Source organism: Elephas maximus, chromosome 1 (assembly GCF_024166365.1).
Source record: "Elephas maximus indicus isolate mEleMax1 chromosome 1, mEleMax1 primary haplotype, whole genome shotgun sequence".
NCBI classification, from domain to species: Eukaryota; Metazoa; Chordata; class Mammalia; order Proboscidea; family Elephantidae; genus Elephas; species Elephas maximus.
In genome coordinates this window covers 54,201,538-54,215,278 of record NC_064819.1, presented here as the reverse complement: position 1 = coordinate 54,215,278, position 13,741 = coordinate 54,201,538, and the positions used below count along the sequence as shown (strand labels likewise).

The 13,741-nt window shown below is 41.0% G+C and overlaps 1 protein-coding gene across 9 annotated transcripts in view; it reads left to right on the top strand.

Moving 5' to 3' along the window:
• MAK (male germ cell associated kinase) overlaps window positions 1–13,741 on the top strand; it is a 74,570-nt gene that overhangs the window by 52,419 nt on the left and 8,410 nt on the right. For 7 of the 9 annotated variants that reach the window (XR_007517221.1, XM_049883455.1, XM_049883447.1 and 4 more), the window contains one exon: window positions 10,440–10,571. Coding sequence is in view for 8 of the 9 variants with exons in the window: in XM_049883455.1 (XP_049739412.1) it covers window positions 10,440–10,571 (132 nt within the window). In the remaining variant the exon portion in view is untranslated. Of the gene's footprint in view, window positions 1–8,180; window positions 8,322–10,439; window positions 10,572–12,343; window positions 12,419–13,741 lie in introns of those variants that run through there. The other 2 variants (XM_049883496.1, XM_049883486.1) reach the window with 2 other exon arrangements.

The following is a 13,741-nucleotide window of genomic DNA, read 5'->3' as shown; positions in this document are numbered from 1 at the left end:
ACTGAACAGAAGAGTTCAAAGGGCAGCTCGAGAAGACAAAGTATTATAATGACATGTGCGAAGAGCTGGAAAAGGAAAATCAAAAGGGAAGAACACGCTCAGCATTTGTCAAGCTGAAAGAACTGAAGAAAAAATTCAAGCCTGAGTTGCAATAGTGAAGGATTCTATGGGGAAAATATTAAACGATGCAGGAAGCATCAAAAGATGGAAGGAATACACAGAGTCGTTATACCAAAAAGAATTAGTCGATGTTCAACCATTTCAAGAGTTGGCATATGATCAGGAACTGATGGTACTGAAGGAAGAAGTCCAAGCTGTTCTGAAGGCATTGGTGAAAAACAAGGCTCCAGGAATAGATGGAATATCAATTGAGATGTCTCAAGAAACAGATGCAGCGCTGGAGGTGCTCACTCGTCTATGCCAAGAAATATGGAAGACAGCTTCCTGGCCAACTGACTGGAAGAGATTCATATTTATGCCTATTCCCAAGAAAGGTGATCCAACCGAATGTGGAAATTATAGAACAGTATTTTTTTTATCATTAATATCACACGCAAGCAAAATTTTGCTGAAGATCATTCAAAAAACGGCTGCAGCAGTGTATCGACAGGGAACCACCAGAAATTCAGACCGGTTTCAGAAGAGGATGTGGAACCAGGGATATCATTGCTGATGTCAGATGGATCCTGGATGAAAGCAGAGAATACCACAAGGATTTTTACCTGTGTTTTATTGACTATGCAAAGGCATTCGACTGTGTGGATTATAACAAATTATGGATAACATTGCGAAGAATGGGAATTCCAGAATACTTAATTGTGCTCATGAGGAACTTTTACATAGATCAAGAGGCAGTTGTTCGGACAGAACAAGGGAATACTGAGTGGTTTAAAGTCAGGAAAGGTGTGCGTCAGGGTTGTATTCTTTCACCATACCTATTCAATCTGTATGCTGAGCAAATAATACGAGAAGCTGGACTATATGAAGAAGAATAGGGCATCAGGATTAGAGGAAGACTCATTAACAACCTGCGTTATGCAGATGACACAACCTTGCTTGCTGAAAGTGAAGAGGACTTGAAACACTTATAGTGAAGATCAAAGACCACAGCCTTCAGTATGGACTGCACCTCAACATAAAGAAAACAGAAATCTTCACAACTGGACCAGTGAGCAACATCCTAATAAACGGAGAAAAGATTGAAGTTGTCAAGGATTTCATTTTACTTGGATCCACAATCAACAGCCATGGAAGCAGCAGTCAAGAAATCCAAAGACGCATTACATTGGGTAGATCTGCTGCAAAGGACCTCTTTAAGGTGTTGAAGAGCAAAGATGTCACCTTGAAGACTAAGGTGCACCTGATCCAAGCCATGGTATTTTCAATCTCATCATATGCATGTGAAAGCTGGACAATGAATAAGGAAGACCAAAGAAGAATTGATGCCTTTGAATTGTGGCGTTGGTGAAGAATATTGAATATACCATGGACTGCCAAAAGAACAAACAAATCTGTCTTAGAAGAAGTAGAACCAGAATGCTCCTTAGAAGCGAGGATGGTGAGACGGTGTCTTACATACTTTGGACATGTTGTCAGGAGGGATCAGTCCCTGGAGAAAGGACATCATGCTTGACAGAGTACAGGGTCAGTGGAAAAGAGGAAGACTCTCAATGAGGTGGATTGACACAGTGGCTGCAACAACGAGCTCAAGCATAACAATGATTGTAAGGATGGCTCAGCACCGGGCTGTGTTTCGTTCTGTTGTGCATAGGGTTGCTATGAGTTGGATCCGACTTGACGGCACCGAATAACAACAATTCCAAATGAATTTACAGGAGTATCCTTAAGCATTATGCTGAGTGAAATAAGTCAGCTGCAAAAGGACAAATATTGTATAAGACCACTATTACAAGAACTCGAGAAATAGTTTAAATAGAGCAGAAAATATTCTCTGATGGTTATGAGAGTGGGCAGGGAGGGAAGGTGAGGGGTTTTCACTAATTAGATAGAGATAAGAACTATTTTAGGTGAAGGGAAAAACAACACACAATACGGGAGAGCTCAGCACAACTGGGCTAAAGCAAAAGCAAAGACGGTTCCTGAATAAACCGAACACTTCGAAGGCCAGCATAGCAGGGACAGGGGTTTGGGGACCATAGTTTCAGGGGACATCTAAGTCAGTTGGCATAATAAAATATATTAAGAAAACATTCTGCATCTCACATTGGAAAGTGGCATCTGGGGTCTTAAATGCTAGCAACCGGCCATCTAAGATGCATCAATTGGTCTCAACCCACCTGGAGCAAAGGAGAATGAAGAGCACCAAAGACACAAGATAATTATGAGCCAAAGAGACAGAAACGGCCACATAAGACCACAAACGGCCAGAGACTACATGGATGGTGCCTGGCCATAACCGATGACTGCCCTGACAGGGAACACAACAGAGAACCCCTGAGGGGAGCAGGAGAGCCATGGGATGTAGACCTCAAATTCTGGTAAGAAGACCAGACTTAATGGTCTGACTGAGACTAGAAGGACCACGGGGTTCATGGTCCCCAGAGCTTCTGTTAGTCCAAGGCAGGATCCATTCCCAAAGCTAACTCTTCAGACAGGGATTGGACTGGACTATGGGATAGAAAATGATACTGGTGAAGAGTGAGCTTCTTGGATCAAGTAAACACATGAGACTCTGTGGGCAGCTCCTGTCTGGCGGGCAGATGAGAGGGTCAGAACCTGGCTGAATGGACATGAAAATAGTGGAGAGAAGGAGTGTGCTATTTCATTAGGGGGAGAGCAGCTAGGAGTATACAGCAAGGTGTGTATAAATTTTTGTATGAGAGACTGACGATTTGTAAGCTTTCACTTAAAGCACAATTTGAAAAAAAAAAAAAGTGTCCTTAAAATAGCTAAAGAGAGAGCCTGACTCCTATGAGCAACGGATGAGAATTAGAAAATTTACTACACGGCAAAATTTTACTAATATAAGATGTGAACATGGCATTTTCTGGTCTCTTTTGTATTTATTCTTTTAGTTTTTTAAAAATTGGAAATATTCTATGAGTTTTTGGAAATCTTGATTTTAAAATCCCTTTTTTTCCCTCATATGTCAAAAATTCACAGCTGTAAACCCTCCCGCAGTTTGAGAAAGATGATTTTATTTGTAACATTAAACTTTGATTCTTGAAATTCAGAAAGAAGTTTTTCAAGTTATTCTGATTTTTTATACCAGGCATTTTTATACAGTTGCACTAATGGGATAAGAATTTGCCCGCACATTTCTGTACAATCAGACTGTAAAAATGGTAGTAGTCATTTAGGCTGCTTCATCTTAGGTTGCTGTGGGAGTCTGAGAAAACCAGGGTGCTCTGATGGGCATCAGAAGGTTTAAGACCCCCATACCAGTCTGAAGGTCACCTTACTCTTAGTTTTCTAGTCAGAACTTTCTGGAGGAGTAACATCCAAGGTGTACACCTAAATGCCTCCCTGAGGCAGGATATAGATTTACCATTTAGCCAAATATTGTACTTATCATTAAAAAATAACCCATTGCCATTGAGTGAATTCCAATTCAGTGACCCAGTAGGACAGATAACTGCCCCATAGGGTTTCCAAGGCCGTAATCTTTACGGGAGCAGATTGCCACATTTTTCTTCCAAGGAGTGGCTGGTGAATTCGAACCACTGACCTTTCGCTTAGGAGCCAAGCGCTTAAACCACTGCACCACAAGGGCTCCTTTTCTTACCAGAAAAGATTATATGATACTGCTTCTTGGACAATTAAGTCATTTCCTGACTTCCACCGGTGCTTATTTGTTTCTCACCCCTTTGGTAGCACTTCGTAGAAATGCCTGTGTTTCATTCATCCTGTCATTTCCTCACTTCAGAAGCTTCCTCATTTCAGAGTTCAGCTGCTAACCAAAAGGTCAGCAGTTCAAATCCCACAGTCACTCCTTGGAAACTCTATGGGGCAGTTCTACTCTGTCTTATAGGGTCACTGTGAGTCAGAACCAACTCAATGGGACCTAACAACAACATGTTTATTGTGCAGGGGATTCCCAAAAGGAAATGAGGCAGGTCCTGCTCTCATGGATCCCTCTAAACAGTTGACTGTAACAAACAGTAATGAGCATGAAGGCACAGAGGAGAGCATGGAAAAACCTTTATGCAAGAGGTGAGGGTGCTGCTTCTTAAAGAATGAGTACCGACCAGCTCCTCATGTAGAAAAGCAGAAAACATTCTAGGATGAGTGGGTACCATAAGCATTCATTTCTCGATCCAGTTGATTGATTCATTCATCTTATTCAGTCACTCAGGAATATATATTAAGTGCCCAATATGTGTTGTTCTAGGCATTGGATCTATAACATTTGTCTTAGTTACCCAATGCTGCTGTAACACGAAAACCACAAGTAGTTGGCTATAAAGAACAGAAATTTATCGTCTCACGGTTTTGGAAGCTTGAAGTCTAAATGAGGGCGTTGGCTGTAGGTGAGGGTCCCTCCTTGTTTGTAGCCTGGGGTGCTCCTTGGTCTTTCTTGGCTTGTGGACAGTCCCTCACACAGGCTCTTCCTCCTGTGTGTCTCTCTGTGTCTGTTTTCTCTTTGTATAAGACATTACTCAGAAGAGATTAGGTTTAGTGCCCATCCCGCTGTGGTATGGCCTTATTAACATAACAAAAGAAACCCCACATAAGGTCATAGTCACAGGCACAGGGGTTAGGATTTCAGCATATGTTTTGGGAGGACACAGTTCGGTCCATTGTGGCATTAACAAAACTGCTCCCCAGGAGTTTATATCCTAGGAGAGAGAGAAAAATAAAATTGGCAGATAATAAATAAGTGCTCTCATGAAAACAAGGAGATGAAAGTGGGAATGGAATCTCCTTGATTAGGTGACGTCTGCACTGATACCTCAGAGACGTGAAGGAAGCAATCACGTGAAAGCTGAGAAAAGATGTTTCAGGCCACCACCATCACCCGTTACCGTCGAGTCAATTCTGACTCATAGCGACCCTATAGGACAGAGCAGAACTGCCCCATAGGGTTTCCAAGGCTGTAATCTTTACGGAAGCAGACTGCCACATCTTTCTCCTGCATAGCTGCTGGTGGGTTTGAACTGCTGACCTTTTCAGTAAGTAGCTGAGTGTTGAACCACTGCACCACTAGGGCTCCTTATGTTTTAGGCAGAGGCAGGAAAGAGAAAAACTATGCCAGCACAGTGAGCCAGGGCAGAGTGGTAGGAGGGGAGGTAGGGAAAAGCCACTAGGGTTCAGATTATGTAGCGCCTTTAGGACGTGGCGAAACCCTCGTGGCGTAGTGGTTAAGAGCCATAGCTGCTAACCAAAAGGTCAGCAGTTTGAATCCACCAGGTGCTCCTTGGAAACCCTATGGGGGCAGTCCCATTCTGTCCTATAGGGTTGCGATAGGGTCACTATGAGTTGGCAACAGGTTTTTTTTTTTTTCAGTTTTAGGACATGGGGAATTAGGATTTGATTCCTGGTCTAATGGAAGCCTTTGGGAGGATATAAGGAGGTGAACCCAACTTATAGCAACCCTATAGGATAGAGTAGAACAGCCCCACAGAGTTTCCAAGGGTTGGCTGGTGGATTCAAGCTGGCCACCTTTTGGTTAGCAGCTAAGCTCCTTAACCACTGCAACTCAATGGCAATGGGTTTGATTTTTTTTTTTTTTTTTTTTTTGGTAAGGAGGTGAATGACATCTGATTTATGCCTTAAAAAGAATGCCTGGCTACCTTGTAAAGAATGATTATAGGAGCACAGGGCTGGAAGCGGGAGGCCAGGTCAGGAGCTATTGCAATAATCCAGGGAAAAGAAAATGATGCCTTAAAGGATTCTTGATATGTTTTGGAAATGGACTCGCTGATGGATTGTTAGTGGAAAATAAGGGAAAGGTGAGCTTGGGGTTTGAAGCCTGGGGAGGCAGTAGTACCCTTTATTGAGATGGGGAGACTCAGGATGAGCCGGATGGGGTGGGGAAGCGGCGTCCAGTGCCATTTGGGGATGTCACATTCAAGGTACTTCCAGTACGGAGAGGTCAAGCAGCCCGTTGGACAGAAGAGCCTGGACCTCTGAGGAGGTACCTGGGTATGGAGTGACAGGTTTGGGAGTCTCTGGGTGGCACTAACAGGTAAGTGCTCAGCTACTAACTGAAAGGTTGGAGGTTTGAATCCACTCAAAGGCATCTGAGAATAAAGGACTGGCATTCTATTTATGAAAATCAGCCATTGACAACCCTGTGGAGCACACACATGGGTTCACTGTGAGTTGGAATCAACTTGACAGCAACTGGTTTGGTTTTTGTTTTGGCCATACAGACAGTATTTAAACCCATATTGGATAGGATTAGTGATGGAGATATTCTGAGAGGGAAGAACCATAGGCAGCCTTTAGAGGGGGGAGCAGTAGAGGAGGAGAAGCTAAAAAGGGACTGAGAAGGAGCAGCCAGATGAAGGGGGCCAGGAAAAGGGGGTCCCCAGAGGTCAAGAAGGAAGAGTTGACCTAAAAGAAAACGTTGCTTGGTGCTGAGCTGTTGGGTAGGATGGGCTGGAAATGTCCAATTAAATTTGACAACACAGAGATTTTTGATGACATTAAGCATCACTGGACAGTTTCAGTGGAACAGTGAGGGGGAACCAGGGTTGAAAGGTGATGAGAGGAATTGGGGGCTGCAAATGTAGACAGCTCTTTAGAGACATTGCTGTGAAGAGGCGCTAAGGAATGGAACCATGGCCGTGCCATGAAGGGGCGCTTTAAAGGAGGAAGCTGTGGAGCAGATGTGCATGTGGAGGGAAGGAGAGCGTGCACGGAGGGGGAACCAGCAATGCAGTAGAGGAGGGGAGGGATCGCGTGGCAGACTTCCTTAAGAAGAGAGGAGCTGGAATCAGGCACATAAGAGATGGGGTCCACTTGAGAAAGGAGCAGAGATACTTCCGTTATAATTAAAGGAAAAACAGAGTTGGTCTCTTTAGAGACCTGTAGGTTTGTACGTTTTGGTGTTGAAACAATGAGAGAATTGTGACCTGACTGCAAAAGCAGAGATGTAAGAAAGTTCCTGGACTACAGATTCCTGGGGGACACTTTGCTGTATTAAAAACCAGGTCCATTTGTCTGACTGAAGTTCAGCAGATCCATAGAGCAGTGAGCCATCTAGTGGTGGGAAAGACAACTGTAAATTTTTGGCAAAGGATGGATCCAAATTGCCCCCATTTCATAGTTCTGCTTCCTCATGTGATTTTCAGGAATGTGTCTCAAGGGCGTCCGATCTGGCCTGTTTGGTCTGGACATTTCCTTTTGAAGTAAAAACATCTAGCAAATTCTAAATTACTTCGGGTCAGAAGCATGGCTATAATTAGACTTCAGGAACATACCCAAAATTCAGAAGAATTGTTGGAAATCTAAACTTGAGCCTTTCTGTTGCCCAGTTGGCATTCTTTGTCTTGAAGATGGCCCTTTAAGCTCTGGATGAAGTTTGAGAGCAGACTTGAGCTCAGTTCAAGTCACTTAGACAAACATTTATTGAGCACCTAATGTGGACCAGGCTCAGTACAGAGGATAGAAACCAAGTATGAGGTGACCTGTGAAATTGTTTATGATCCATGGTTATTTTTTGTTTGTTTTTGTGGTAAATAGGTAACAAAACATTTGCCATTTCATCAGTCTTCACATGTACAGTTCGTGACATTAAATATGTTCATCATGTTGTTCAACCATCACCATTAACCATTCCTGAATTTTCCATCACTCTCTGTAATGTAGTTTTTTTTTTTTAATTGAGTACCTTTGGGAATAAAAAAGAATACTATCAGGGCTTCAAACTAGTTTGCTCTGGTTCAAACCCCTGCTGAGAATTTGCATTTCTAACAAGTTTCCAGGCTCTGCTAATGCTGCTGGTTAGGGACCACTTCTAAGAAACCGTAGTAGAGCAGTGGTTCTCCAAATTTATTATACATAAGAATTCCCTGGGGTAGATTCTGATTCAGTATCTCTAGGGTGGAAATGCAAATTCTTAGCACGGGTTCAAACTAGAATGAACAGTTCGAAGCCCTGAATATTATCGTTGGGGCCCTCTCTTTTTTACCATAAAGCCAAGTATAAGAGGTCTTATTAAGCATCAACATTTAGGATTATGGGAGCTGGAGAAATGTACTGTATAATTGCAGGGCAGCATGACATTGTACTACAAGGACTGGCAGATCTATGACACTGGCCTTCAGGGAAAGAGATGCAAGAGTCATAGTTATTGACCTGCTACTGACCGGCTGTGTTCTTGGAGCAAGACTTTGAGATTCTGTTTTCTGTTACTTACAATGGGACTGCATTCGTCTCTCAGCTCACCCTGTAAGCCTTAGCTACTTAAGTATTACAAGGTAGTTACGAATAGAGTATGTGAAGGAAACACTAACCCTCTCGCATTGGCGCCCTCTGGTCTCACTCCCGGCTCCCAGACAAAGACTCTGTAGCACAAACCACTGACCACTGGAAGAACACTCACACCCAGAAGAGCAGGTCACACCTTAGCGCTTTTTGAAACCCTGATCTGTGGATACTTCTCTAGTCCCATCCATCACTTACATGCTTCTTTCTACCCTGTTTATATAATGTCCTGTGTCCTTTCTATACTTGTCTCTTGTAATGCATTTTAAATTTCTTACCATGGCATACGAAGTCCTACATGATCGGGCCCCCACTCCCGTTTCCAGCCTCTTTTTGTACCACTGCCTTTTCTTCCTCCATCTGTGCTGACCTTCTCTGAGTTCTTCCCTTTGTCAGGTCCTCTGCCCCTGCTGTTGCCTCTCCCAGGCACAGCACCTCCCCATGCCTCTAGCTGAGTCCTCAGCATCCTTCACGTTTCAGCTTAAAAATCACGTTTTCAGAAAAGGAAAGACCGGCTTACTTGTTTCTGTCATTTGCCCTCTGTGCATTAGATTCTTCTAAACACTTTGCACACTGCTAATTGTAACTATTTAACATCTCCCTTCTTACTGGAGTAGATCATAGGACCTCAAAGGGTAGAAACAGGTCTGTTTTGTTCTCTGCTTTTTCTCAATTGCCACTAACATGGCCTGGCATGTAGTAGGTGCTCAGTATATATTTGCTAACTGGCTTTTTAACCTCCTTTGGTGCCCAATAAAAGCTTGTAAACTAACAAATGATTTAAGATTCGAGGATGTGTCCATTTCCAATAAAATTGGAGTCTGGAATTAAACCAATTATCTTCAATAGTATGTATACTTTAAAAACCCAACTATTTAGGAATATTGCCAAGGATAACTGAATTAAAAAATAATTTAAATATTCAGAAGCCAAACAGTGTTCATTTAAAGAGATGATTAATTTTTTCCTCCAGCTTGCGCTTTCTTTTTGGGTAAAGATGTTTTTAATAAGAGTAATTGCCATACAGTGCATCTTTTTTATTGTCAGGTAGTTGCCTATTATAATTCTTTTATTAGAGGCCAAAATAAGCAATTATAACCTATAAGAAAAGGTAATGACTTACCAGATGGAGTGTTTCTTAGAGAACCAATAATAGGTAACATTTGAGGCTAAGTACTTACGGTTTCAAAACAAGGGTTATTATTATATATCTCATAAATATGAGACCTTCCTAACAAATTCACTTTGTGAGAAGCAAAAGCTCACACTGCCTGGAAACAGTTGTTACTGTTCTAAATTAATGGGGTCCTCAGTGGTGATTTCTGTACCAGCTAAAGAAGACTCTCCACATATGAGCCAAAGGCCTAGATGGTATTATGGCTCCCCCCATCTCAGAAGTTTAATCAAATGTAATTGGTTAAGTGAAAAGGAAACAAATCAAGTAGTTTTCAAATCTCAAAAAAAAAAAAAAAGATTAAAACAACCCACTTTGACCACTAGTACCTAAACCAAGGTTGACTCGACATACCACAGATTTCAGAAAATTATAAAGATTTAAACTGTGCTGCTTCCCAAGTGCATTTTCAGCACCTTCTCCTTTAGACTTTATGATGTCTAAGTGTCTAAGACACAGATCAGCCTTACAGAGGGGTCTCTGTACATCTGCTCTGGTGCCTCTTAGGCTCCCCTGAGTTCTTGGTCCCGTCTGTTTCCCCCACTACAGTAAGTGCTCCTCCAGGGTCTTACACATAGTGAATGACATGGCAACACCATCTATTTGAAGAAAAATTGTGCCACCTCAGTTTTTACAAAACATTTAACAAGAATGTCAAATGTTTATTATTTCTTAGCATGTAGAAAATACGCTTATGAAGTACATCATGTTAAAAAAAATTTAAAAAAGCAAGTATTTGCCAAATTTTAACCTAAATTTATTTCCATTCTCTTTCTCAACTTATTTCTAGTCTGTGAATGTATTATATATTTCTCCTTCGAGTTACATGATCACACACTCACCTTTGAAATGATTGTTTTGTTCCCCTAAGGTGTGAACCCTAAGAATGTGTCCCTGATAGCCAGTAGAAAAGACGTGAACCCGTACACTTGGAATAATCAGTTATTTCCTAAGTCATTGGCGCCCATTGGGGCAGAATTTGCTTTCAAAAGGAATAATGCAGGTAAAGCAAGAATATATTTCAAATAAATTTACATTTTCTTCTCCTACAGATTTTAACTTTTAAATTTATTGCAGCTGTCTTCTTCCAGCTGGGATTCATGTACCCCTGGGGTACACGTAAAGATTTTCCAACTAATACCTGAGCACAGACAGTTTTAAGGGAATCATTTGCCAGATTCTAAACTTCTATACGGATTCTTTCCTAAGCCTGACCTACCTGAGAAAGGTGTGTCTATTCAAGCTGTCCTCCTCCCACTTGACAAAAGACAGGACTACTTCGCACCGCAGACTAAGGTGCTCTTCCAGCGTCCCCAGGGGTAAAAATATCTGAGGTGCCAATCAAAAGACAGTTTGATATATTGATGTCAGTGTTGAGAAATGAAATAACTGATGACTGGGGAACAGATCCTCTTTTACGTCAGGTGTTTTCTAGTTCTTACCTTTCAAAAAATTGAAAGAGGACCTAGTTGAGCTGTTAGCTGACAGATAATTAGAAAGGAGTTTTTGTGGTAAGTCCTCTATCTGATGTTTAGCCTGTGACTTAAGAAGGGGTTCAAAGAATTTAGTGACAACGCTGTAGCAAAACCTTTCATTCCCAGCTGTTTATCTATGTTGACAAAGTTTCCTAGTGCTCCCGTCTATAAAGATGAAAACACTTTAAAACAGGAGGCAAGAAGGAAAAGTAGAGTTGATGCTGAACCCTAGCAATCAGCCGAACTTCTGGCAATAAGGAATATTCATTTCTGGATACATGAACCACTTGAAAAATAGTTTTATCCTTCTCCTTAAGAGATGCTTCAGAAAAATAACTTATTTCTCACATATAATAATCATAATTTGTAATATTTATCTTGTTTGATTAATTATATATAAAAATTATTACAGCTACAACCATATCCAGAAAACAGTATTTTAATATACTTATGGTTACAAGAAATTTTTTTTGAATAATTCTAATTTGTACACATTTTGGGGGATCAATTTAAAAACTTTGAAGCCTAAAAATATATTTTGATAAAGCTCAGGGGAATGTGAATGAAAATTCAATTTTAAGGAGAAAAAGGATTAATATAAAATTTCTGACTGTTAAAAAGGAATTTGTTCATATATTTTAAATCAACATTGATGACCATAAAATCACTGTTATTGGGAATCCACTAGTTATATTTAAAGGAAAGGTGTGATCCTTTTATTTTTAGATGCCAGTAATTACAATATGCCAGAATTTACCTCCTCTGCCACTGCAAAACTTAAGATGAAAAACTGTAGGTATCGACTTAAAAGTATGTTAAGAGGAACAGAATTCTTTTTTTAAATGTAGGTAATGTTGTATCAAAAAAGTTCAAAGAATACTGTTGTGGCAAGTGAGTAGTCTACTAAGGTGCTCTAATGTGACATCAGCCCACTCTGGACTCTCTACAAGCTTCCCAGAGGCTAAGGACTCAGCCATAGCCACCTACTAGGGCTGAGATGTCCTGCTCTGCAGCAGTAGAACTTGCTCATTTTTTCTGTTATTTTAAAATAATTTTCACTCTGAACCAACTAATTACACAAATAATTTTAAACAATAGCACTGCAGCACTGCAGCTTTGAGTATCAGGGGACATACACAGTTGGTATCAAATTAAAGCTGTGACAGACACATGGGAACATTTCTCATTTTCAGAGGTCTCTCCGTATCCCTCCATGAATCAGCAAATCCAGTTTTCCATTGCTTTTCCTAAAACAATCTCCTTACTATTCACTCTCTCCTTCCATCTGCCTTCTCTTTAGAGGAAAGCATAATTAAACCAATTGAAAAACTATCATGCAAGGAAAGCTTTCTCGACAAGTTAGAGGAACCACAAGGTAATTTCTGGGTGTTAAACAATTTGCTGTTTGAATCTCTTGATCCAATTTTTCTTTTCTACATTTTCCCATAAGCCCTTTTAAGTCATAAAAGGCCACAGTGATGGCCAGTCACCTGGTTTAGAAATCAGATCAGGACTGGGGAAAAACACGCATTCTATGTCTTCAGGAACCTCAGTAGTGGAGATTTAGGACTAATTCTCTCCCAGAAAGCTCCGTGCTTGTCTTCTTAAGTTAATTATGGCAATGTATGGAATCTAAGGAAATAATTCTACTGAAAAAGAAAATTGAAAGGCTTTTTTTGTCTAATTTTACAATCAGTGTTCCTGGAATAGGAGCCCTGCTGGCACAGTGGTTACGCACTCAGTAGCTAACGCAGAGGTCGGCAGTTCGAACCCACAAGCCGCTCTGTCGAGAAAGATGTGCCAGTCTGCTTCCATAAAGATTACATCCTTGGAAGCCCTGTGGGACAGTTCTACTCTGTCCTATAGGGTTGATATGAGTCAGAGACTCTATGGCAATTTTTTTTTTTTAATTCCTGCAATAGTTTTAAAAGAGTTCTGAAGATCATTTCTTAAATGCTAACCATTTAAAAGAAAAAAATTAACCAGATTAAAGAGATGATGAGTCCTAGGGGCTCAGTGTCACTGGTTTAGACAGTGTTAACCACTGGCTCCCACCTAAAAATTTGCATCTCACAGGGCACTTCAGACTATAAGACAAGCCAAAGTAATTTAAGAAGACCTAATTTTCCATTCGCTTTTTGCCTTTGACCCTTCTTTCTCCAACAGGTAGAAGCATTGTAGAATTGCTAAATGCATGGCTTTTAGAGTCTGACATCACCCCATTCTGTCACTCACTAGCCGTGTAATTTTGGACAGGTTATTTAAGCTCCCTAAGTCAGTTTTCCCATCTATAAAATGAAGAAAATAATATTTACCTACCTAGTCAGAATCGAGTCAATGGCAACTACCAACATTGTTATATCACCATAGGATTTGTTCACACAGTAAGCAAGCAGTTAAGTGTTTGATGATGAGGATGAGAGCAAGAGAGAGGTTCTGAAGCTGCTATGGAATGGGATTGCTGCCTTGAACTTCCTTTTAAAAAGTTTTTTGAAGTAAAGGACTGATTGACAATTTAGAATGAGTATCTGAGGTGAAAGGAAACCCTGGTTGCGTAGTAGTTAAGAGTTCGGCTGCTAACCAAAAGGTCAGCGTTCAAATTCACCAGGTGTTCCTTGGAAATCTTCTGGGGCAGATCTACTCTGTCCTAAAGTGTCGCTATGAGTTGGAATCAACTCAACAGCAATGACTTTGGTTT